This window comes from Phyllostomus hastatus, unplaced genomic scaffold (assembly GCF_019186645.2).
Source record: "Phyllostomus hastatus isolate PE091 unplaced genomic scaffold, TTU_PhHast_1.1 phas_scaffold_385, whole genome shotgun sequence".
In the NCBI taxonomy this organism is placed as follows: Eukaryota; Metazoa; Chordata; class Mammalia; order Chiroptera; family Phyllostomidae; genus Phyllostomus; species Phyllostomus hastatus.
The window spans coordinates 3457916-3480307 of record NW_025334026.1 but is presented as its reverse complement, the minus strand read 5'-3'; the positions used below and the strand labels follow the sequence as shown (position 1 = coordinate 3480307).

The 22392-nt window shown below is 35.1% G+C and overlaps 1 protein-coding gene across 4 annotated transcripts in view; it reads left to right on the top strand.

Annotated features, from left to right (window-relative positions):
- PARN (poly(A)-specific ribonuclease) overlaps positions 1–22392 on the top strand; it is a 181685-nt gene that overhangs the window by 71469 nt on the left and 87824 nt on the right. For all 4 annotated transcript variants that reach the window (XM_045819361.1, XM_045819360.1, XM_045819359.1 and 1 more), the window contains 3 exons: positions 3786–3841; positions 5726–5812; positions 8190–8264. In XM_045819361.1, the coding sequence (XP_045675317.1) occupies positions 3786–3841; positions 5726–5812; positions 8190–8264 (218 nt within the window). The remainder of the gene's footprint in view (positions 1–3785; positions 3842–5725; positions 5813–8189; positions 8265–22392) is intronic.

Below are 22392 nucleotides of genomic sequence, written 5' to 3'. Positions count from 1 at the left end.
CCCTCCCCTGTCTACTTTCTACCTACCATCTATGCTACTTATTTCCTGTACCTTTTCCCCCTCCTCCTTTCCCTCCCCTATTGCTAACCCTCCATGTACTCTCCATTTCTGTGGTTCTGTTCCTGTTCTAGTTGTTTGCTTAGTTTGTTTTTGCTTTTGTTTTAGGTGTGGTTATTAATAATTGTGAGTTTGCTGTCATTTTACTATACATGTTTTTTATCTTTTTCTTAGATAAGTACCTTTAATATTTCATATAGTAATGGCTTGGTGATGATGAACTCCTTTAACTTGACCTTATGTGGGAAGTACTTTATCTGCTCTTCCATTCTAAATGAAAGTTTGGCTGGATAGAGCAATTTTAGATGTAAGTCCTTGCCTTTCATGACTTGGAATACTTCTTCCTAGCCCCTTCTTGCCTACAAGGTCTCTTGAGAAATCAGTCGGCAGTCTTATGGGAACTCCTTTGTAGGTAACTGTCTCCTTATCTCTTGCTTCTAGGATTCTCTCCTTAATTTTAATCTTAGGTAATGTAATTATGATGTGCCTTGGTGTGTGCTTCCTTGGGTCCAAATTTTTTGGGTACTCTGAGCTTTGTGAACTTCCTGGAAGTCTATTTTCTTTGCCAGATTAGGGAAGTTCTCCTTCATTATTTGTTCAGATAAGTTTTCCATTTCTTGCTGTTCCTCTTCTCCTGCTGGCACCCTTATGATTTGGATGTTGGAATGTTTAAAGATGTTCTGGAGGTTCCTAAGCCTCTCCTCATTTTTTTAAATTCTTTTGCTTCATTCTTTTCTGTTTGGTTGTTTTTTTCTTCCTTCTGGTCCACTCCATTGACTTGAGTCCCAGTTTTCTTCCCATTACTATTGGTTCCTTGTACATTTCACTTAGCGTAGCCTTCATTTTTTCATCTAATTTGCGACCAAATTCAACCAATTCTGTGAGCATCCTGATCACCAGTGCTTTGAACTGTTCATCTGATAGGTTGGCTCTCTCTTCGTTGTTCAGTTGTATTTGTTCTGGAGCTTTGATCTGTTCTTTTGTTAGGGCTTTTTTTTTTTTTTGGTCTTGATGCGCCTGTTATGTAATGAGGGGCGGAGCCTTAGGTCCTCACCCTGGCGGGTCAACCCATTCGCTGGGTTGTGATGCTGTATGTGGGGCAGGGGTCAGAGAGGGAATAATGGCACTTGCTCCACTCTGCCAGATTTCAGTCCCTTCTACTGCTTCCCCCAAGCAAACTAGGCCCTTCTGGTGCTGATGTGGGTGGGCTTGTGTATGTCCTGGGACCCTGTGGGTCTCTCCAGTGAACTCTCCTGTAAGGCTGGGAGTCTCTCCTGGCACCTCAACCCCCACAGGTGTTTTCAGTCAGTGTTTTGAGGCTTTATTTCCCTGTGTTGGGGCCCTGGGTTGTGTGGTCTGTCTCACTTCTCAGTTTCACTTGGTTTATCTGTGTGAACGTGGGACCGCCTGGTCAGCCAGCTGCCTGGCTGGGTCTTCCCGCTGCCACCCCATGTCCAGGGTCTGCCAGCTGCCGCCTGTGCGCCCGGGGTCCACCCACTGCCATCTTGTGCACCAGAGTCTGTCAGCTGTTGTCTTGCATGCCTGGTGTCTGCCAGCTACCACTTTTTTTTGCCACAACCCCTCTCCGCCAGGCCACCTGACTCTGTCCCTCCTACCGGTCTGGATGGATATGTCTTTAATTCCTTGGTTGTCGGACTTCTATACAGTTCGATTTTCTGTCAGTTCTGGTTGTTTTTTTGTTTTTAAATTGTTCTTATTTTGGTTGTATGAGGAGGCACAGTGTATCTACCTACGCCTCCATCTTGGCTGGAAGTCCCTTTTTCTTTTTAAGTGCCTTATTGGCACTTATAGGTCATTAGGTCTCCTAAACTCGTAGTTGAGGTCCCATGATTTTAGAAGTAAAACAGTATTTTAATAAGAAATAAAGCAATTGTAGACTCACAACTTGTGATTTTGCTTTATATTCCTCTCCCCCACAACAGGTGAGATGGTACACAGGATATATAAGGTTGATTCAGTTGGCATTTGCAGCTGGTCTTTCTCTAAGAAAGTCTCTAGTTATTTCCTTTGGGTTTCTCAATTCTGGTAGCCTTTATGTTTTTTTTTTTTTAAGTTTAAAAATAATAGTAAAAGAATTTTGAAAAACAAAGTTTAGTTTCACAAAACCATTGGCTTTTTTTCTTGGTGTGGGGATATTTTTTATTTTTGGTTTAATGATAAATATTTTACAAAGCTGTAATTATAGTACAAACTTCTGTGCTTTTTTTAAAATTTGAAATTGTATCATAGTTTCTTCATGTTGTGAAGTTCTCAAAAGTTATTTTGAATTTATTTTGATTGTTTAATGTTCTGTAGACATGATGAACTATAATTTAACCACCCCCACATATTATTAAATCTTGAGGTTGATTTTGATTATTGGTGTATCTGGCAGTATGGCCATAAACATCTTGTCATTTCAACTTTATTCTTCTGTTGAAATTAGGGTAAAATTTTTAAATTATTTTTATGGTGCTTGATATGTTGTGCTAACTTTAAAATGATTTTTAATTTTATGTTTAGAATTTGGAAACCATTGTTAAAATTGCTAAATGGAGAATTTAAGATTTTATGAAACATAAAAATACTGAGCTTTCTAACTCAGGAATACCTTTCCAGGTTCTGGTTGGCAATAGTAAGAATAGCTACTGCCAGGAGAATCTCCTGTGTGTTAGGTGCTTTATATGTTTTATTGTCTACTGGCATTGCAGGTAGTACTAATTAAATTGGGTAAAAAATAGCTACCAGAACCAGAATGGTACACTTTAGCCTAAATTAGTGAAGTAAAAATAAATTTGGTTTCTTAGCCATAGGATTTGGTTTATTAAATTGTAGGCTTGGCCACAAGTTTCAAACCATAGAATACCATGCCTTCTTTTTTCTACTTTTAATGAAAGTGTTGTTCAGGCTGATGGTTCCATTTGTGAACAGTATCATGCCCTGCTTTTGAATGTCTTGTAAAAAATGCCTTAATTGTGGGTCAGTAAAGCCAAACTAATTGCTTGTTGGACATTTGGATTGCCTTTTTAATTTGCTGTATAATGTACTCTCAACCAGAAGTGTATCATATGTAGTTATCTAAATAAAACTCATTGAAATCCTCTCACAAACAACAGAATGCCTGATGTTTTGACCATAATCTTGTAAATAAGAGAAAATTAAATGGCATTATAGACTTGCAATTTTCAAGCATTCTTTTTTAGGTGTCTTTATATCTGTTGTGGAAGTCATACATAAAATGACTACCATGGTTTATATCAGTGTGATAGTTTTCTTTAAAAAAGACATCTCTGCTGTTATTTTCAACTCAAAAAACACCAATTATAGGGGTGACCTCTACAATTTAGGGAACAATTGTTCCTAGGTTGGGAAAATGTTTAGCACTCTATAATGTTTGCCTTTTCCTCAGTGTCTCTGGACTGACAAGGCAGGTCTGCAGAGGACTTTCTTTTGACTCTTTGATTACTAATTTCATTGATTTAGCTAATATTCACTTAGCAGCTACTGAATACCAGGAACTATGGTAGGTGTTGGGGATACCCCAGTTTGTTTTTTGATATTTGAAAGAGCCCAAGAAAAATCTTTGAAATGAATCTTAAGAGCTTTTAAAATAATTTTTAAAATAGAGTAATTTAATCAAGTAGCCACTAAAAATTTTAATAGATGCCTGTCTTTTCAGTAGAAATTAGTTCATTACCTGTTTTTCTTTCTTTCTTTCTTTTTTGTAGGTTATTTCTTATGAGAGTCATGGATATTCCCTATCTAAACTTGGAAGGACCAGACTGTAAGTGAAATTTTATTTTCTTACACATCTACACATTTAAGTCTGTGGTCTGGAAGGGGTAACAGGAAAAGTATGACTGAAGAAAGAGCTTTATTCATTTAAAAATAGGCAGTGATTTTGTGGTTGATATGAATAGTATGCTTAAGTTAATGGTACCCTTGAGCCTCAACTCATCTCTTACATTTTCCAGTTTATGCATGAGTTGAATTTTAAAAAACATATCTCCATAATTTTTTTCACTTAGAACTCTAAATTTATAATTTCTTACAAATATATGTGTATAATAGGTTTTAAGATATGTTAGCTATTTCAGTAAGTTCCCTATTTTTTTAGTTATTAGAGTAGTGTATATTTAAGTTTAGTATGTGATTTTTTAAATTATTGTTTTTGAAAACCTTGGAAAGCTGATCTGTTTGGGAGGTGGTTGCTTCATTTTCTAATTATCCTGTACTTTATCCACATCCCCATTCTTCTCTTCCAAGCCTTAGAATGTTTGTCTTAGTACATACTACAGGGGTATAGAAATGGGTGAACAGTACTTGATGAAGGTTATTGTAATGATATCGATCTGAGGATATACTGTGTTGCACTCCTTATTAGATTTACATTTTAATCTGTTATCCTCTCAACAGTTCTGCAAGTTAAATATTGTCATTCCCAATTTATAAGGGGGGGACCCAAAAAACCCAGAATTGTCTTCTGGATGGTGGGCCTTTTGTAGTAGAGGTTCCCCCACTAGGTGAGAGGTCTAGGTACCCAGGTGCACTAGTGTACCAGCTGGTGGTGTTGTGAGAGGCTGCATTCAGCTTCAGTGATTTTTTTTTAAGACTCTTTAGTGTTTGCCCATTTCATCATGGGTGATTTATGAGCACACCTGCCCTTAATTCACTGAGTGTTCAGCAGTTTTTGACCCAAAACAGCATGACCCCTATTTTCCATCCTCCCTGTTCACCCAGTGTCACCCCAAGTGACTCTTTTTTGTTTCCCTGGATGAAAAAAGTCCTCAAAAGGGAAGGTTTTGCTGATGTCTGATGTGGAAAGGTAAAATAAGAAAATGGCAGAACTATTAAAGGCATCAAAATTGTCGATTTCAAAAACTGTTTGGAGCAGTGGAAAAATGTCTTTATTGGGTGGGGGGTGGGGAGAGGGCAGATTGCTGGAGGGAATGGAGGTACTGGACGGAGGGGGCAAAGGGGGAAAAATTAGGACAGCTGAAATAGCATAATCAATAAAATATTTTTTTAAAAAGAAGGCAAAAAAAAAAGAAAAAGAAAAATGTCTTGATAGGTATATTGCATCAAGTGGACAGTACTTCGAGGGTGACTGAAGTTGAAACATATCAGAATAAATGCACAATTTTTAATAAATAAATTCAGGTATTTTGGGGGGTCCCCTGTCATAAAGCCATGAGTGGCTAGAGTGGTTAGGTTTCTTGCTCAGTGGGTCTGATATTAGAACACAAGATTATGACTTAGAATTGCCTTTAGGTAAACACAATTAGTCCATTTAATTTGGACAGTGCATTTTTTTTTTTTTTTAGCTAAACAAACATCTGGACAACTAGATTAAAATAAAGTTAAACGTTTAATGAAACTTCTCAAACAGCAGCCATTTTTTTCTTTTAAATAATTCTCATAGCAACTTTATGAGCAAAAATGTTTCTGCATAGAATTGCTTAGGGTTCAAATTGTTGTGGGTTCTATAAAATATAAGAACGTGATATCTAGGCAAAGTTGGCTGAGCCCTGCCATTCCTAAGAATGCTTTTAGATGTTTGGTAATCAGGAGGCATTTATGATTACCCAAGTTAGCTTGGACTTAAAGAACCGCTGGTATTTTGTTCACTTTTCAGCTATCAAACTTTTAGCAAAAATTTGTTTTACAGTGCAGCCTAAACGCGATCATGTTCTCCATGTGACATTCCCCAAAGAGTGGAAAACCAGTGACCTTTACCAGCTTTTCAGTGCCTTTGGTAAGTTCATCACAAGTACAAATGCACTTCTAAGACTTTGCTCTTCCTTTGGTCTAGATAGCTTCAGGGGCATGAAAGAATATTAATTGGCAAGGTTTTAATCTCACGGAATTTTTGGTAGTTTGGCATGCTGCTATTTTTGTGCTAATGTGATCTGAGGAACTTTTAATAGCAACGCACAATAGAGTGCTATTATTAATCCATGGAAAGCAAGATACAATTACTATGACTTCCCTTACTGCTGACCATGGCAAATAAGTCTAGGCTGAGGATAAATTATTTTTAAGATTAAGGGCAGCCTGTTGGTCATTGCTTGGCATTGAATAATCAAAGCAGATGAACACAGATATTTGAGAGGACCATGATATGTGATATGTGTGAGGTAGGACAGCTTTTCTTTTTTCCTTTTTATTAGGTCAGGTGATTAGGTTAAATTGAACAGTCTCTGATTAAGGTTTATAAAGACTATTCTGATTGTTAAGTCTTCAGCAATGCCTCTTTAACAAATGAAGTATTTGGGCTGCTCTCTTTGGATATTCTTGGATAAAGTGAAGGTAGCAAAAATCTAAATGTCCAATAGTAAGAATGTTTAGTAAGTGTTCACCTGTTTTCTCAATAGACTAGTATGTAGCCACTTAAAAATATTTGAAGAGTTTATTAAGAGATGATACAGTGTTTGTATTTTAATATTTAGAGTAAAAAGTGAATACAAAGTAGGATTCCTTTGTAATTAAAATCATTTTTTAAACAGCTTTGTATAGAAACCAGATTGAAAGGAAACACCATGCTACTATCAGTGAATGTTTTAGATAAGATTTTTTTCTTCCTCTTTATGCTTTCTGTATTTTCTAAAGTAAGCATATATTAGCTTTTTAAGTAAAAAACTTTACCCACTTAAATTTTAGAAAAGCAAGTGGAAGCAGGTATATTTCTAGAATGTTACTCTAATCTTCGCAGATAGTCTAAATGTCTTCTGAAATTCTAGTTTTGTTTTTAAACTTAAACACAGGTATAGAAATACAGTTGATTTCACAGTGCATTTCTTTTGAAAGTTTTCGATGTTGTTTCTTGTATTGTTAAGTTTTTTTCCCTGTGTAGTCAAACTTTAATTGGCTAAATTAAGTAGGATGCTCTGAGTAGAATTGTTTTTCATGTAAAGTGAAGAAAATTACTGTGTGGTATTGGATGAGTAACCCTTCTATATCGTCGTTTCCTCATGGAGCTGATGATGATCATTAATACCTCCCATTTCTTAGACATTTCACAAAGATTAAAATGAGCTAATCCATGGAAGGAATTTATAATAGTATGTGGCGTATAGTAACTACTTAGTAAATATTAGCTATTATTATTTATTTCAAAGACAACATGTAGAGTAGAGAGGTAACAAAATAATAGTAAGTGGCTTTCTAATTGAAAAAGTCATTATGAGACTTATTTGTACATCAGGAAGTGAGAGTTTTTCTCCTGTGACAGTAAAACAAAGCAGTTTCCCTACCTTTGAAAATTTAGTTGGAATTAAAACATTTTTTCATTGCTAAATTCCTGTGTGTTTATCCTTTTTAAAAAAATTTCAGTTTTCTGCATTTTTTTTCAAGAAGCATGGTAGCAGAATAATTAAATCTTTTGTTTTCTTTTCAGTTTTCTCCAACTTCCCACCCCACTCCTCCTTCCTTCTCCTCAGCACTGTTCCATATTTCATTCTGTTTACAGTTAGCCTTTTTTGAGAATCGTTTCTCTGAAAATCATTTTGTTCCATTATGCTATACTGCTTCCTGCCCCTGTTTGGTCCATTCCCCCCCCCCCCCCGTTAATCTGTTTTTGTTTTCTCTCTGACACCTTCTTTTCCTTTTTTTCTGTTCTGACACCTGGTTTCTTTACCTGGCTTTGAAATCAGCATTGAATTTTTCTTATTTCTTGCTACAGTGATGTATTTTATTTTTCCCATTTGTAATTTTCAAAGTTTGTATCTCTAAAAAGAAATTGTTATGATTTTGAATTTATGTAGTCTCTGAATTTTGTTTGTGATCTTGATACCGACAAAGTTTCCAGTGCTAGCATGACATTGTGAATCATGAAGGATGTTTTGATTTTAAAATAAATTTTTAACGCTCCTTTTTCCCCCGGTTTGTCTTTTTTCTTGAAGTTCTCACTGAAATAACGGCTGTGGTAGATCTCTGATTTAGCTTTTTATAGTATGATATTATAATAAACTTATCAATTTCTTAATATCAAAATGATAAATTTTGATTTTATTTTAAACCAGCACCTCATCTTTCTCTAAATTAACAGGTATACTGAAATATAACAGATGAAAATGAAATCTGATTCTATCTAATGGTCAAGTGTTCACTTTACATTTAATTCAATATTACAGGTAACATTCAGATATCTTGGATTGATGATACATCAGCATTCGTTTCTCTTAGCCAGCCTGAGCAAGTACAAATTGGTAAGTGTTTTGGACATCGTTTTGTGTATTAATCAAAGTAGGAGCTTGCGTCCCATCCCCAGTCTGAATATTGTGGGTTCAAACAATTGATTCACAAGCATTGCTGCCTGGTTTGTTTTGAGACTGTAAAATAAAGGAAATAACTAGTAAGTCATGTTTAGATGAGAAAATAAGACAAATTTATTCATTCATTAGATATACTACATAATATATATTTTTACTTATCTCCATTCTATTCCCTTCCCATTGCATTTTTGCTAATATGAGTTGCAGATTTACTTTTATGAGTAGATGTAGCAAACTGAAAGGAAAGGGGGACACCAAAAAATGATACCAGTATTGGACTTTCATGTCTATAGTTTTCCCATGTATTTATAAATTTTGGTGATTTGTTCATTCCATTAAACTTGTATCAAATACTTGTTTTACAAACAAATACACTGAAAGACATGTTGTTTGCTTTTAAAACAGGATTCTAAAAAGATGGAGTATCGCATTTCTACTTGAACCCTAAATAGTTTTGATACTAACCACCACAAAACATTCCATTTTCTTAGGATGAAAAGTTACCTGAAAAAAATCCTAATGAAAATACGCAGTGTTAAGCTACTTATTCAAATAGATTTTAAGTTTCCTGGTGCTTAATAATGTAAATGTATGAAATTTTCAAGTGGCATATCTAATTAATTTTTTCTTTTTATTTAATGAAGCACTGTATGCCAAAACTAACAATTCTGATAGAGTAATTATAAGAGTACTTATATATGAAAACTTCTACAAACATACAAATTCAGATCAGAGTATTTGGGTATTTTAAAAAATTACACGGCCACCATGAGACATATAGGCTATTACAGAAATGAAAACCTTAGGCTCTGGAGTCATATTTTGCTGTACTACCTGTAGTTGTGTGACCTTGAGTAAGTATTTAAACTTGATGAGCATCTGCTTCCCTCCATAAATTGAGGATGATAATATGGACTTCTTAGGGTTATTGTAAGGATTATGTGAGTTTATGTACGTAAAGCTTGACATAGCTTCAGACTTTTATTTTGGTTATTAATAGTAGATTTCAGTGTGAAATGTACTTCAGGAGCACATGACACACCCAGAATAGCATTGGATGCAGGCTGTGAATAATGTTGCTTGTTAAATGTTTTAATATTTGTTTATTTCTATGATCCATTCCCCCACAACCCTTTGAAAGACAGTTTAGATAGAGTCCAAAGGGGTTGGATTATTAGAGAGCTAAAGATAAATTCAAGCAGGGGCCAGGGACTCTGAGATTCAGACTGTAGTGAGACTTCACTGTGGCTAAAAGAAGATTAAACAAAAACTCCAGATCCAAAGTCTAGTCACACCTTCTCTGCTCAGTGTCACACGTCAGCTCCCTCACTGTTCACACTCCGGTAACACTGAAGCCGTGCAGAGAGTGAAGGAAGTGCCTAGTCTTTGAAGTCACACTGACATGGGGACTAACCTTGACTCTGCCACTTGTCAGACTTGTCTCTTTGGGCAAGTTATGTAAATTCTGTAAGCCACAGGTTCCCTGTTTGAGAGATGGAGGTGCTGTAATTACTCTGTGAAGTGAGATCATGAATATTAAGTTCCCACCGAAGTGGCTACCACTCTACAAGCAATGCTTGACAAATGATAGGTAATTATTAAAATAACTACTTGGCCTCCCTTGCTGTGAACAGTAAAAATGAGAGTGTGTAGAAATGCTCTGACATCTATAAAACACTAGTTAGTAGTATTTACTCTAAAATACAAGCATAATTCTTATTTATGTATATGGGGTATTATATCGTATTTGATGTTCAGTAATAATTTCTCCATTACTTACTATTGAAAGGTTGTTCAAACAGTAGCTTTTAAGCTCAGTAGTTTATGCAATGATTTCAGAATCAGGTAGACACAGAGGCACTGTTATTTGATTGTTTGCCTATGTGTGTTGCTTCCCTGAGGGTAACATTGAGTCCACCTTATTCACCATTGAATCCCTTTCTCTACTGCCTGGCACACACTGAGGCATGAATAAATAAATAAATGTGTGTTTGAACGGGTAATATGTGGAATAGGCCAAGGTGACATTGTGATCCTTTTACCCTTTTCCTCACAGATTAAGAAGTAGGTGTCCGTTGTCTTTTGATATATGCAGTTTTACTAGTAAAGTCTAATTTTCCACTGTCCTGTCTCTTCTTATCAAAAGACAACTCTTAACATAAATACCTGGCCGTTTGTACGTGCTGTGCCTGTGATCTTAATGTTCTTTGGCAGAAGCCATCTTTGACTCGACTATCACCCAGGTTCCTTTAGAGCCTGTCTGGGTCCTATTTCCCTCCTCATCTCAGCTTGAATGTCCACTTCTCCGGATGTCTTCCCTGGCTCCATTTGTAGGGGGATGTACCTTGTTTTCTGTGCTAGCTTGGCATCCTGTACTGACACACCTTGTTTGTCTTCTCTGACAGACTGAACTCTTTGAGAACAGGGGCCATATTTCTTCTTCACCATTGTGTTTTCAGTGTTTAGGGTAGTATTGTCTGGCATTAGTAAGTGCATGTTAAATATTTATTTAGCTGAGTAAATGATGTTGAAGTATTATGACTTAGAAATGTTTTTTTGCACACAATGGATATACCTACTGTCTCTGGTCTTATGCTGTGATTTCTAAAATTACACAGATGTTTCATCGAAAGACAATGTAAAATTTGTTCTTTATGGTGATAATTCTAATGTGCTGCAAATCCTATTAATCTTACTTTAAATTACTCATTTCTGTGGAAATGGAGGTCCTGTTAGATCAATAATGTAACTTTGGAAAAAAATCATTAAATGCCTATTTATATAGCAGCTTGTAATGGCTTCTTTGGCCCAGCTACAGACTATTTTTGATTCACATTTAAGGAGGTGCTTTTAGTTGATACTATCTTTTGATATTAAGTCTAATCAAGATTTTTTAAAAAATTATTTTCAAGATCTTGAATATCTGGAGTTCTTTTTTCTAGGAGACCTTATTGTACTAATTTTTGAAACTCTCTATTGAGCGCTGTGCATCTTGAGCTTTTTTTCTGCTGCTGCTGGGCAGGTGAGGGTCCCTGGTGGCTTTGGGTGTTCGGATAGTGGTAACCCATACAAACCACGCATTCAGCCTTCTTCCCCTTTCGCTCTTCAGGTGGCCAGTGTGGGACTTGATACTATGGAGAAGATCCCTTATCCCTAGCATTTGAGATTTTTATTTTTGAGATTTTTTTCTCAAAGTAGTTAAATAAGAAATCTTTAATGGTCACATCTGAAGCACATTCATACTTAAGTTTTGTTACAAGGGAAAAGAGCTCAGCAATATTTCAAAAGTAGTTGAAATTTCTAGTCATACTTTCAATATTTAGACATTGTTTTGAGTTTCTTTAAATATGTTATAAGACATTTTCTATCTGCCTATAATTTTATAGTAATAGTTTGAGAAAAGTAGCCATTTTGTTTGTTTTGAAAGTCGGGGATTGGAACACACCATACTTCAGATAAAGATGCTTCAGAAGAGTTAGCAACAGTTACAATATTTGTAAAGCCAGCCCAAATTCAGCTAGTTATATAAATTCCTGATTTGGAACCTTAAGGATTTGTTTAGGATGATTTGTTGGGACTGGGGTGGGTGGGGGTGGGGGGAATCTTGGCCTCACTTCATTCCAAAGTATGAATGTGCTTATATTAAATCAGACTTTTTTAAAAGCACAGCTTTTGATTGCATTTAACAGATAAATATTATCTATTTTGTTGGTTTCTGCATTTTTTTCTTTTTTTTCCTTTCTTTTACTTGCTTTGGGTTTACTTTCTCTGTTGTTTCTCTAGCTTGTTAAGGTACAGCCTTATGTGATTGATTTTTAAAAAATTCTTGTAAAAGTTTTAAAGCTTGGCCTCCTAGAGGTTGGTTGCCCTTGGGTCAGTCAGTATAGCTTAGTGGCCAGCTAACTATTGATCAGCTGTTGTGCTTAAACACCTTGAGCCAGTAAGGCTTCCACCCTTACCAGCTGCATTGGTAACATTGCACCCTTACCAGCTGCATTGGGAACACACTCAATGTTGAATCAATTTACAGGTCTGCCCAGTTTTTACTTTTGGCTGGAATTTTTCATCTCCTCTGCGGGCACACAAGGCCTCAAACCCAGTTGGCAGTGTGTAAATAAGCTTAGAATCTCTCCAAGACATTGAGTATGACTTTCCTATTTTAATAAAAGCATTTAAAGCTATAAATACCCACTAAGCACTGCTTTAGGTGCATCCCACAAATTACATGTTACATTTTCATTTTCATTAAGTTAGGTAAAATTTCTAATTTCTCCTTTGACCCTAGATTATGTAGAAGTGTGTTATTTAATTTCCAAGTACTTAGATCTTTCCTAGATCTCTTGTTTTTACTAATTTCTGATTTAATTCCATTGTGATTATAGATTTCAGTCCTTTAACATTTACTAATGCTTGCTTTATGGCCTGGTATAAGGTCTGTATTGCTAAACATACTACATACACTTGAAAAAAATGGAAATGGGAGTAAAGGACAGAAAACTGTACTTGAACAAAGATTAAAATAAAATTGGAAAAAAAAAGAAAAGAAAAAAATAACCAAATCAATTATTACCTGGGGCAATAAAAAGTTACAGAAATATCTTAAATTACATCTGTAAGCTTCTGAATTCTAAAGGTTATTGGGATCTGGCCTTCTTGCATACCCTTAAAAACTAATCCTGGAAAAAAAAAGAAAAGAAAAAAATGGAAATTCCATAAATGGTTAGGTATATGTTATATGGTTTGGTCTATAATATCCTTGTTGTTCAGATACTCACTTTACTGGTGTTTTATTTAGTAGTTCTATCATTCTTTGACAGTGGCTGTTAAAATCTGCTGTGATTTTGTCTATTTTCTCCTTTAATTTTGTCAATTAGCATGTCATATTTTGAGGCTATGTAATTAGGTACATAGACCTTTATAATTATTTTGCCTTTCTGATAAATTGACTCCTTTGTTATTATGAAATATTCTTTTTTATCTTTCATAATGCTATTACTATTATTATTTAATCCTTACCCGAAGATACATTTATTGATTTTAGAGAGAGAAGAGGGGAGAGAAACATTGATGTTGGAGAGAAACATCAATTGGTTGTTTTTGTACATGTCCCAGTAGGGATCAAACCTACAGCCTTTTGGTGCACAGGATGACATTCCAGCCAATGGAACCACCAAGCCAGTGCTATAATGCTATTATTTTTAAGACTACTTTACCTGGTATTAATATAGTTGATCTATTCTTTTGGTGCTTTTTATATTTGGCTGGTATATCTTCTTCCTTCCATTTACTGTCAACCTATATGTGTATACAGTATGTAGTTGTAGATAGCATGTAGTGGGGTTTCACTTTTTTTATCCATCCTGATAACTCTGATTTTAATTGGATACTTAGTCCATTGACATTTAATATAATTATTTATATGATTAGGCCTGTCATTTTAAAACTTGTTTTTTGTTTGTACCCTCTGTGCGGAGAACCCGGTCCTGCAGATTTCTCCTGGTCTCAGATGAAATGAGTCCTCCCGGACACAGTCTGTTCTGGTGGGAAAGTGGGTGGCAATTCCCTCTAGTGGAGAATGCCCTAAGCCCTTCTCCAAAGTGGCTTTTATTGGGATCAGTATGTGTAGGGGTATACAGCATGCATGCATAGCTCATCAATCAATGTCAAAAGGCTATAGTTATAGAAAACAGGTATTATCTATAGATAACAATTGAAGGAACACAGAAATATCTGCCTCAGGTCAGGATCTGCTAGACATGTTGATGCCAGATGGTCTTTAAGACATGTTTCATGAGATAAGGAGTTCACTCCTTAATACCTTGAACTTAAACAGTTGGTTTATATCAACAGAGCCATACAAAGCAAAACAAGCTTCAAAGGTTACAATGTATTCTTCAGGTCTGATCCCCCCCTCCCCAGCCCTTGGTGTTAGTATCAGTCATGCCTGCCACCTGCATTCCTGGCATTCCAGTGGAGAGTTACAGGCCTCTCTCAAGGCCTTGCTTGTGCGGGGCTGTAGTCTCTGATACCACGCAAAGTGGTCCCCAACACCTGCTTTTTGCTCCTTTGTTTTCCCCTTTCCTGGCTTCCTTTGAATTATTTGAATTTTTACAAAGATTTTTATTTTAATTTCTCTATTGGCTTTTTAGTGCTACCTCTTTGCATTATTTTTTAGTGGTTGCTTTAGAAATTTGAACATGTCCATAAGTTTTCACAGTCTACTTAGAGTTCATACTGTACCACTTAATGCAGAATATAGAAATCTTATATCCATATAGGTCCATTTACTCCAATCCCCTTGTCTTTCATGATATAGTTGGCATATGTGTTACATCTGTATTCATGATAAATCCCATAATTTGTGGTGTAATTTTGCTTTAAATAGCCATATGTATTTTAAAAAGTTTAAATCCTATGTTTAAGAGGATGAATTCTTTTTCATTTACCCAGATATTTACTGTTTTAAATGTCGACATTCCTGAAGACCCAGATTTTCTTTGGGTATCACTTCACTTAAGCCTGAAGAAAGTCCTTCAGCCCTGGCTGGTGTGGCTTAGTGGACTGAGCGCCAGCCTGCAAATCAAAGGGTCACTGGTTCTATTCCCAGTCAGGGCACATGCCTGGGTTGTGGGCCAGGTCCCCATTAGGGAGTGCTTGAGAGGCAACCACACATTGATGGTTCCTTCTCTTTCTCCTTCCCTTCCCCCTTCTCTAAAAATAAATAAATAATCTTTAAAAAAAGAAAGTCCTTCAGTATTTCTTATTGTACTAGTGATTCTATTAATTTTCTATTACCTTAAAATGTCTCTTTATTTTGCCTTCATTTTTATAGTATATTTTAGCTGGATTAAAATTCTGGGTTTTTCTTTTAGCATTTTAAAGATATTGTTCTGTCTTTTGGCTTCAGTGGTTTCTAATGAGAAGCCTACAGTTATTTGAATCATTGTTGCCCTTTACATGTAATGGGTTGCTTTTCTCTGGCTATTTTCAAGATTTTCTCTTTACCATTTTTTTTTTAGCAGTTTGACACTGATGTACTTAGTCATGGATTATCCTACTGGGGTTGACTAAGCTTCTTGAATATGTAAATGTATGTCTTTCACCAGATTTGGGAAATTTTAGATATGATTCAAATACTTTTTCTGTTCTGTATTCTATTCTCTTTCTGGGATTATAATGATCTGTATAGAGGAGACATTTTGATATTGTTGCATTGGTTCCTGATGCTCAGTTCATTTTTTTCTACCTTTCTTTACAGTTCTTCAGATTTGATAATTTCTGTTGGCTCATTGAATGTTTCCTCAGTAATCATTATTAAGCCCATCCAGTGAATTTCTAATTTCATGTTATTTTTCAGTTCTGTATTTTCATTCAGTTTTTAAAATCTTTGTTTCTCTGTTGAAATATCCTATCTTGTATTTCGAACACTGTTCCTTCACCTCATTTGGCAAAGTAGAATAGCTTGTTTAAGGACTTTATCTAGTAATTCTAACATCTGTGTTATGTAGGTGTTGATACCTGTTGTGATAACCTTTTCCTTAAGAATGGGTCACATTTTTCTAGCTATTCATATATTGAGTAATTTGGGATGATCTCACAAACATTGTGAATGTTCTTTTATGGAGACTCTGGATTCACTTGTATTTCTCAAGAGTGTTGATATTTTTGTTTGAGTTTTAGCAGACAATTAACTTAGATAAATTCAAACTACAACTGTTTAATGCTTAAGCCATGATTATGGCAGTGGCTGAAATCTTAGCCTCCACTGCTTATAGTCTGCACATGCATGGCTAAGGGTCAGCCAGGGATCTTGGCTGAGTTTATACACCAAATTTGGGGTTCTTATTTTCTGATTTCCTCTCCTCTAGGATTCCTCCCCTACTCTTTATTGCCACTGGTTGCCCCATGCTTCTTTCTCTGGTTCCTCCTGCAAGAAAACAAAGGATTTTCTATCAGTTTTAGTTGGCCTATGCTCCTTTAACTACAGTTTCCCCTTAGGGCACTTTCTCTCTCCTTGTCTCTTTCTCTCTCTCCTCCTTTTCCCTCCACTCCTCTCTCTGAGACACACACCCACCCACCAGGAAATTCACTCTCTGCCAGTTTGCTTCCTCTAAGTTTTGACTCTTCTCCAAAAACTCTTTCTGTTCATCTTCCAGAGAACCTCAAATGATTGTGGTTTTGTTTTCTTTCATTCCGCCCCCCCAAGTTTATTATATTAGCTGTTATCAGTGGAAAGGTTGTTTTTTTCCCTTGCATGTTAATTTTCTTAATCTTAAACTGTGTAGGTTTATAATAGTTATCTTGAATTATAAGTATAGCAGTATAGACAAATGAGCTTAACTATGACATGACTTTTTAAAATAAGCTTGTTTTAGAGGGAAGGATCCCATAACTTACTTATCTTGTGGTTTAAGTGATATGATTTTTATGCCACAAGTATTGGATCCTGGAAATAATGTGTTTCTTATATTCAGGCAAGATTTTTACATTAGTAGCTTATTGAATATGTCAAGTTTGGTAAAGAAAAATCTTTATTAGTGAAAAGGGTGAATATCTATATGTTTTGTTTAGATATTTTCTGATTTGAAAACTTTTGAGAGCAACTGATTATTTTTCTTTTCCCTGTAATTCAATCTATGCAAAGCATAATGGAAATTTTTAATAATATTTATTAAGAACCTTCATGTTTTCTTAATTCCCCTAGGTGTTTAATCTTGAGAATTAGCAGTTTATACATTTCTGCTATGAAATCTGTATCAGGCAGATTTATTTCAGAGTGTAACAATAAGCACTCTACCTAATTAGTGTGTGTGTGTATATACACACACATTTATGTATATGTCAAAGCTATCTATGTATATATATTTATATGTACATACTATATATGTAAAATATATATGTATACACATTTAGGGCATTTTTATATGTATATATAAAATATGGGTGTGTATATATATTTACACATATAAATGGTTTAGGGCATTAGCTGGTATGAAAATAGGATAAAAAAACTTCCTGACCTGATAAGGCATCCCAAGTTCTTTTTTTTATTTTTAAATATTTTATTTATTTATTTTTAGAGAGAAGTGAAGGGAAGGAGAAAGAGAGGTAGAGAAACATCAATATGTGGTTGCCTCTTGTGTGCCACGTACTGGGGACCTGGCCTGCAACCCAGGCACGTGCCCTGAGTGGGAATCAAACCATCAACCCTTTGGTTTGCAGGCCAGTGCTCAATCCACTGAGCCATACCAGCCAGGGCCCAAGTTCTTATTAAAATTTCCAGAGTTAATGTAACAGTGAGAAAATGAGTCCTGTGACAATATAACCAGGAAAAAGAAATGTAGTGTTTGTGCTCTAGAGGCTGAATTTTCATGTTCTATTAAATTGTTTTGAATCTTCATGTTCTGTTAAATTGCTTCTAGCCCAAATATTGGGTTTGGTTTTTGTGTTTTAGGGGCCATTTTATCTGATCTAAGAATGTTTGCTTTGTGATATATTATCAGGATACTTAGTAAGTCTATCAAATTTAGTTGTAATATAATTTGTAAAAAAAAATTACTTTGTTGTACTGTCCTGCCCCCAATTTTAGAAGTAAATTAAGCTGTTAAAAATGTGAAAAATATCTGAAAATACAGGTAAGAAAACAATTCACCCACGATCTTGCAACCTAGACATGAAATGTTAGTAGTATTTTGATTAGTATTTCCTTTCAGTTTTACTTTGTTTAGGAGGTATTTTTGTAACATTTTTTTTTAATCCTCACCTGAGGACATGCTTAGAGAGAAGGAAAGGGAGGGGAGAGAAACATCGATGTGAGAAAGAAATATCAATCAGTTGTCTCTCGTTTGCACCCTGACCTAGGTCTGGACATGTAACCTGTGGCTGTGCTTTGACCAGGAATTGAACCTGTGACCCCTTGGTCTATGGGATGCTGCTCTAACCAACTGAGCTACACTGGCTAGGGATATTTTCATAACATTTTAAATATAAATTGGGTTCTGACTTTAAGTATGTTTTTGCAGATACTTTGTTAGTTAATATCATGCCATGAGCATTTCCCATTACAAATTTTTCTAAAAGTGTTTTCTTTAAATGAATGCATTATATTATATTATACACATACACAGAGCATGTATAACTAACTATATGTCTTTTGGATGGTTAAGTTATATCCAAATTTTTACTATTTGAAATTAATTTTTTAATGAGTGTCTTTGTCTCAGTCTTTGTCTATATTTGATTATTTCTAAAAATACGTTCTAAAGAAGTGAAATTACTAGGTCCATAATGATGATCTTTAAAAAAATCTAAAAATAATTCATTTTTCCTCTTATTATATTAAACGATGATCATTTATTTTTGTTACTAGAATAATTTTAAGCTGCAAAGAAAAAATGAAACATTGTCTAGTGCTTCTTTCTTTGTTAATAAAGATCATTGCAATAGTATTTGAGATTTACTTTTTAGTTGTATATGATATTTAAGTATGTATTTCATCCATAGTATTCTATGCATATCATTTTACAATTTGTTTTTTTTTAACCTAACAGTACTTTATTTGTATAATACACTCTTCCTGTACATTTCTTTTTTGTGTGTTTAGCTGAACAGCATTTCATCTTATGAGTGTGTTACCATTTATTTAACCAATTCTTTGTTGGACACATAATTTAAACCATTTTTAGGACTTGACTCATATTTCTCAGGCTTTTATTTATTCTTCTGATTGAGCTTTAGAATCATTTTATTAGTGTCACTTGAAAAGCCCTTTGGGATTTTCACTGACATTAACAGATTAATCCCCTTGACAGCTTTATTTAGACCTACTCAACCTTTAAGACCAGGAATATAGTGTTTCTCTTCATTTGCACAGGTAGTTTTATGTGTCTGTGAATTTAGTTGTATGCTTTATTGTTGTTCTTGTTTTTTATCTTGCATACTTTTTTAAGGTTATACAGAATACTTTTGAAAGCAGGTACATGTGTCTGATTTAGTACCACTGCCATAGTCAGCTCTCAGTAAAGATTTTAGGATGATAGTGGTAATTGGAAATTTAAAGCAGTGATATTAATTCCTGGTTGCTCTCAGGCCACTGAGAGACTAAATTTGAGAATTTAGCATTAACACTGTGTCTCTGTTATTCTTGAGGCTTCAGATGTCATTTTTACTTTTTTGTTAGCCAAAATAATGAACTAGTTGATTAGGTAGGTTAGCTGTATTACTCTTTACATGTATACATTGTTTTCTCATATATGATTCTTGTTGTCTAAACATTACTATTTTTGAAGATGAAATAAATTTGTTTTTAGCAAATTGGAAATAAATGTGAAGTGATTTTGGAGCACTTAAGTGGTTAATTTAGAATATTGTGTTACTAAAAATGTTACCAATGACTCTTGGGGTGATAGAAAAAGAGGTAGATTTTACTTTTTTTCTATTTTTCTATTTTTCCCCCCATTGTGAACAGGTACTAAAATATTTAAATTTAAGACTGAAAAGGTATTACTTATTTTTTATATGCACAGGAACTCAGCAAAGGGAAACATCTGGCTTTTGAATTTCTTAACTGGCAGAGTGGTCTTTTCATATTTGACTGTAGTTATTTTATAGCATTTTCTTTCTAATCATCACATTTATGGAATTTATTTATTTGAATTTTCCTTCTTCATCTTTTGAGTTAAATCTGCTATTCTGGCCCTGGCTAGTGTGGTTCAGTTTGTTAGGCATTGTTCTGCAAACCGAAAGGGCACCTGTTTGATTCCTGGTCAGGGCAAATGCCTGGGTTGCCAGCTCCATCCCTGGTCAAGGCACTTGCAGAAGGTAACCAGTTGATGTTTCTTTCTCACACTGATGTTTCTCTCCCTCTCTTTCTCCTTCCCTTCCCCCCTCTCTAAAATAAAAATAAAATAAATTTTAAAAATTCTGCTCTTCTAAAAAGATGAATATGAAACATTTTTGATATGTTTATATTTCTGCTGTTGAGTATTTTTACAACCTATCTCTTCTCATTTATCCTGGCAAAAAGTCCAGCCATCACTTTAGTATCAAGGTGATGTCACTTCCTTATGTTTAGCAAAAATTCCAGAAAATGTTAGACCACTGGAGCATGATTATAAGTAACTTATAATCGATGGTGGTGGTGGTTCTAGCACTTCAGACCAGGTTTTACCTTAAGTTTTATATCCCATGTTAATACATCTGGGTATTAATGAGTATTTTTAAGTTGTCTGATTATAAAAAGCAAACATGGATTAAAATAATTGTTTAGTAATAAAGCTTTTTTTAAAAAAAGATTTTATTTATTTATTTTTAGAGAGAGGGGAAGGGAAGGAGAAAGAGAGGGAGAGAAACATCAATGTGTGGTTGTCTCTTGTGCCTATTGGGTTGCCTACTGGGATGCTGGCCCCCAACCCAGGCATGTGCCCTAGGCTAGGATTCCAACCGGCAACCTTTTAGTTCACAGGCAGGCACTCAGTCCACTGATTCACACCAGCCAGGGTAGTTATAAAGCTTTTATATTATACTGTCGAACTAGTAGGAATGCCTTTTTATCCTTTCTCTGTGTGAATTGTAGCAATGTGGGGAACTTCATAGACACCCTTTTTCAAATTGTGTCAAGGGCCAAGGAACAGATTGCTACAGTATTGGGAAAAGGAGCATGGTAAAGTCACCCACACATTCAAATAAAACTTTGAAACAGACCCCCGCCTTCAGATCCTTTATTGTTGTTATATAGACAATTTAAAGAGAAGTAAAATAAATTATTTTAGCATTATTATATAGCAAGAAAAGTACTACTTTTAGATATCTACTGATTTTAGTGATTGTTAATTCCCCAAATAAGTTTAAATCACCTGACAGCATGGATAGGATCATATTTAAGTGTGAAATATTGTAATTATATTTTCAGATGAAATGTAAGCCTTTTATTCCTTACTTCACACTATATACCTTATGTTTTTATGTTCAGTTTTTTTAATAGTAACAGCAGCGAGTAACTATGAAGGTATTTGCAAGGCTTTTAAAAAGAGGGTTTTCTTTTGAAACTGCAGTGTTTTTCTTTGTATAAATATTTGCCTTTCTACTGTTGAAGAATTGAGGGACTAAATTTGATGGGTAATAGAGTTGAAATAATAGTCTCTGCATTCAAGGAATTCATGGTCTAGCAATGCAGATAAGTATCTAGAGGACTAGCACATCAGCATATGCCAGGTGGAGGGAGGACCAGCTCAGGCTGGTATAGAAATGCAGTAGAGGGTAGCAGGGAAGGCTTCTTGGAGTAGGTGATGCCTCAAACAATGAGTTGGACTTAGCCCAGTAGAGGAAGGCTGAGAAAGCTTTGGCAAAGAATGGAACTAGCACATTCTTTTGGTATGACTGGAACAGAGGGTACATGTGATGGCATGGCTGGAGGGGAAGTTAGAAGGTGCAAATATGGAATTTGTGTATTAAAAATAGGAGTTTGAATTGTATCCTTTGTACAGACCTTGCTATAGTGTTGATTTGGGGTATTTTTAAAAATTAAATCAAGTTTTAAAATAAAATATTGTGCTTAACTTTGTTTCTTTTAAAAGTTTGGGGCTCTCGAAAGAATTTCCAGGTATTGAGTGCCAAGCATGCCAACCAAACAGGGAGCTGCCATGGGAAAGCCTGCTTATTATCAGAAGTGGTATGCTCAATGGCACTTGTCCATGTGTGTATGGTGGCATTGTAGCAGAATCAGAATATTCAAGCAGGTTCCATTTATTTTTAAATATCTAGAAGGTTGGTTGTTGCATTTACTCTCTAGTTTATAATCTTCTCTAAGAGACTGGGGCCAGATTGAATTTATCTGGGAAACTGCCATATGCATAAATGCTGCACAGAATAATAAATGGGCCACAGGCTTCCAAGAGTCAGTGACAGTGCACTTTAGTTTCTAATTTAGAGGTCATGAAAATTATCCCTTGACAAATACTATTGTAACGAAGAAGAAGAGGAGGAGGAGGAAGAAGAAGAAGAAATTTTACTTGGATTAATTTTTTGATAAACATTTAAATGTTTACATAAATGGTACTGGAAC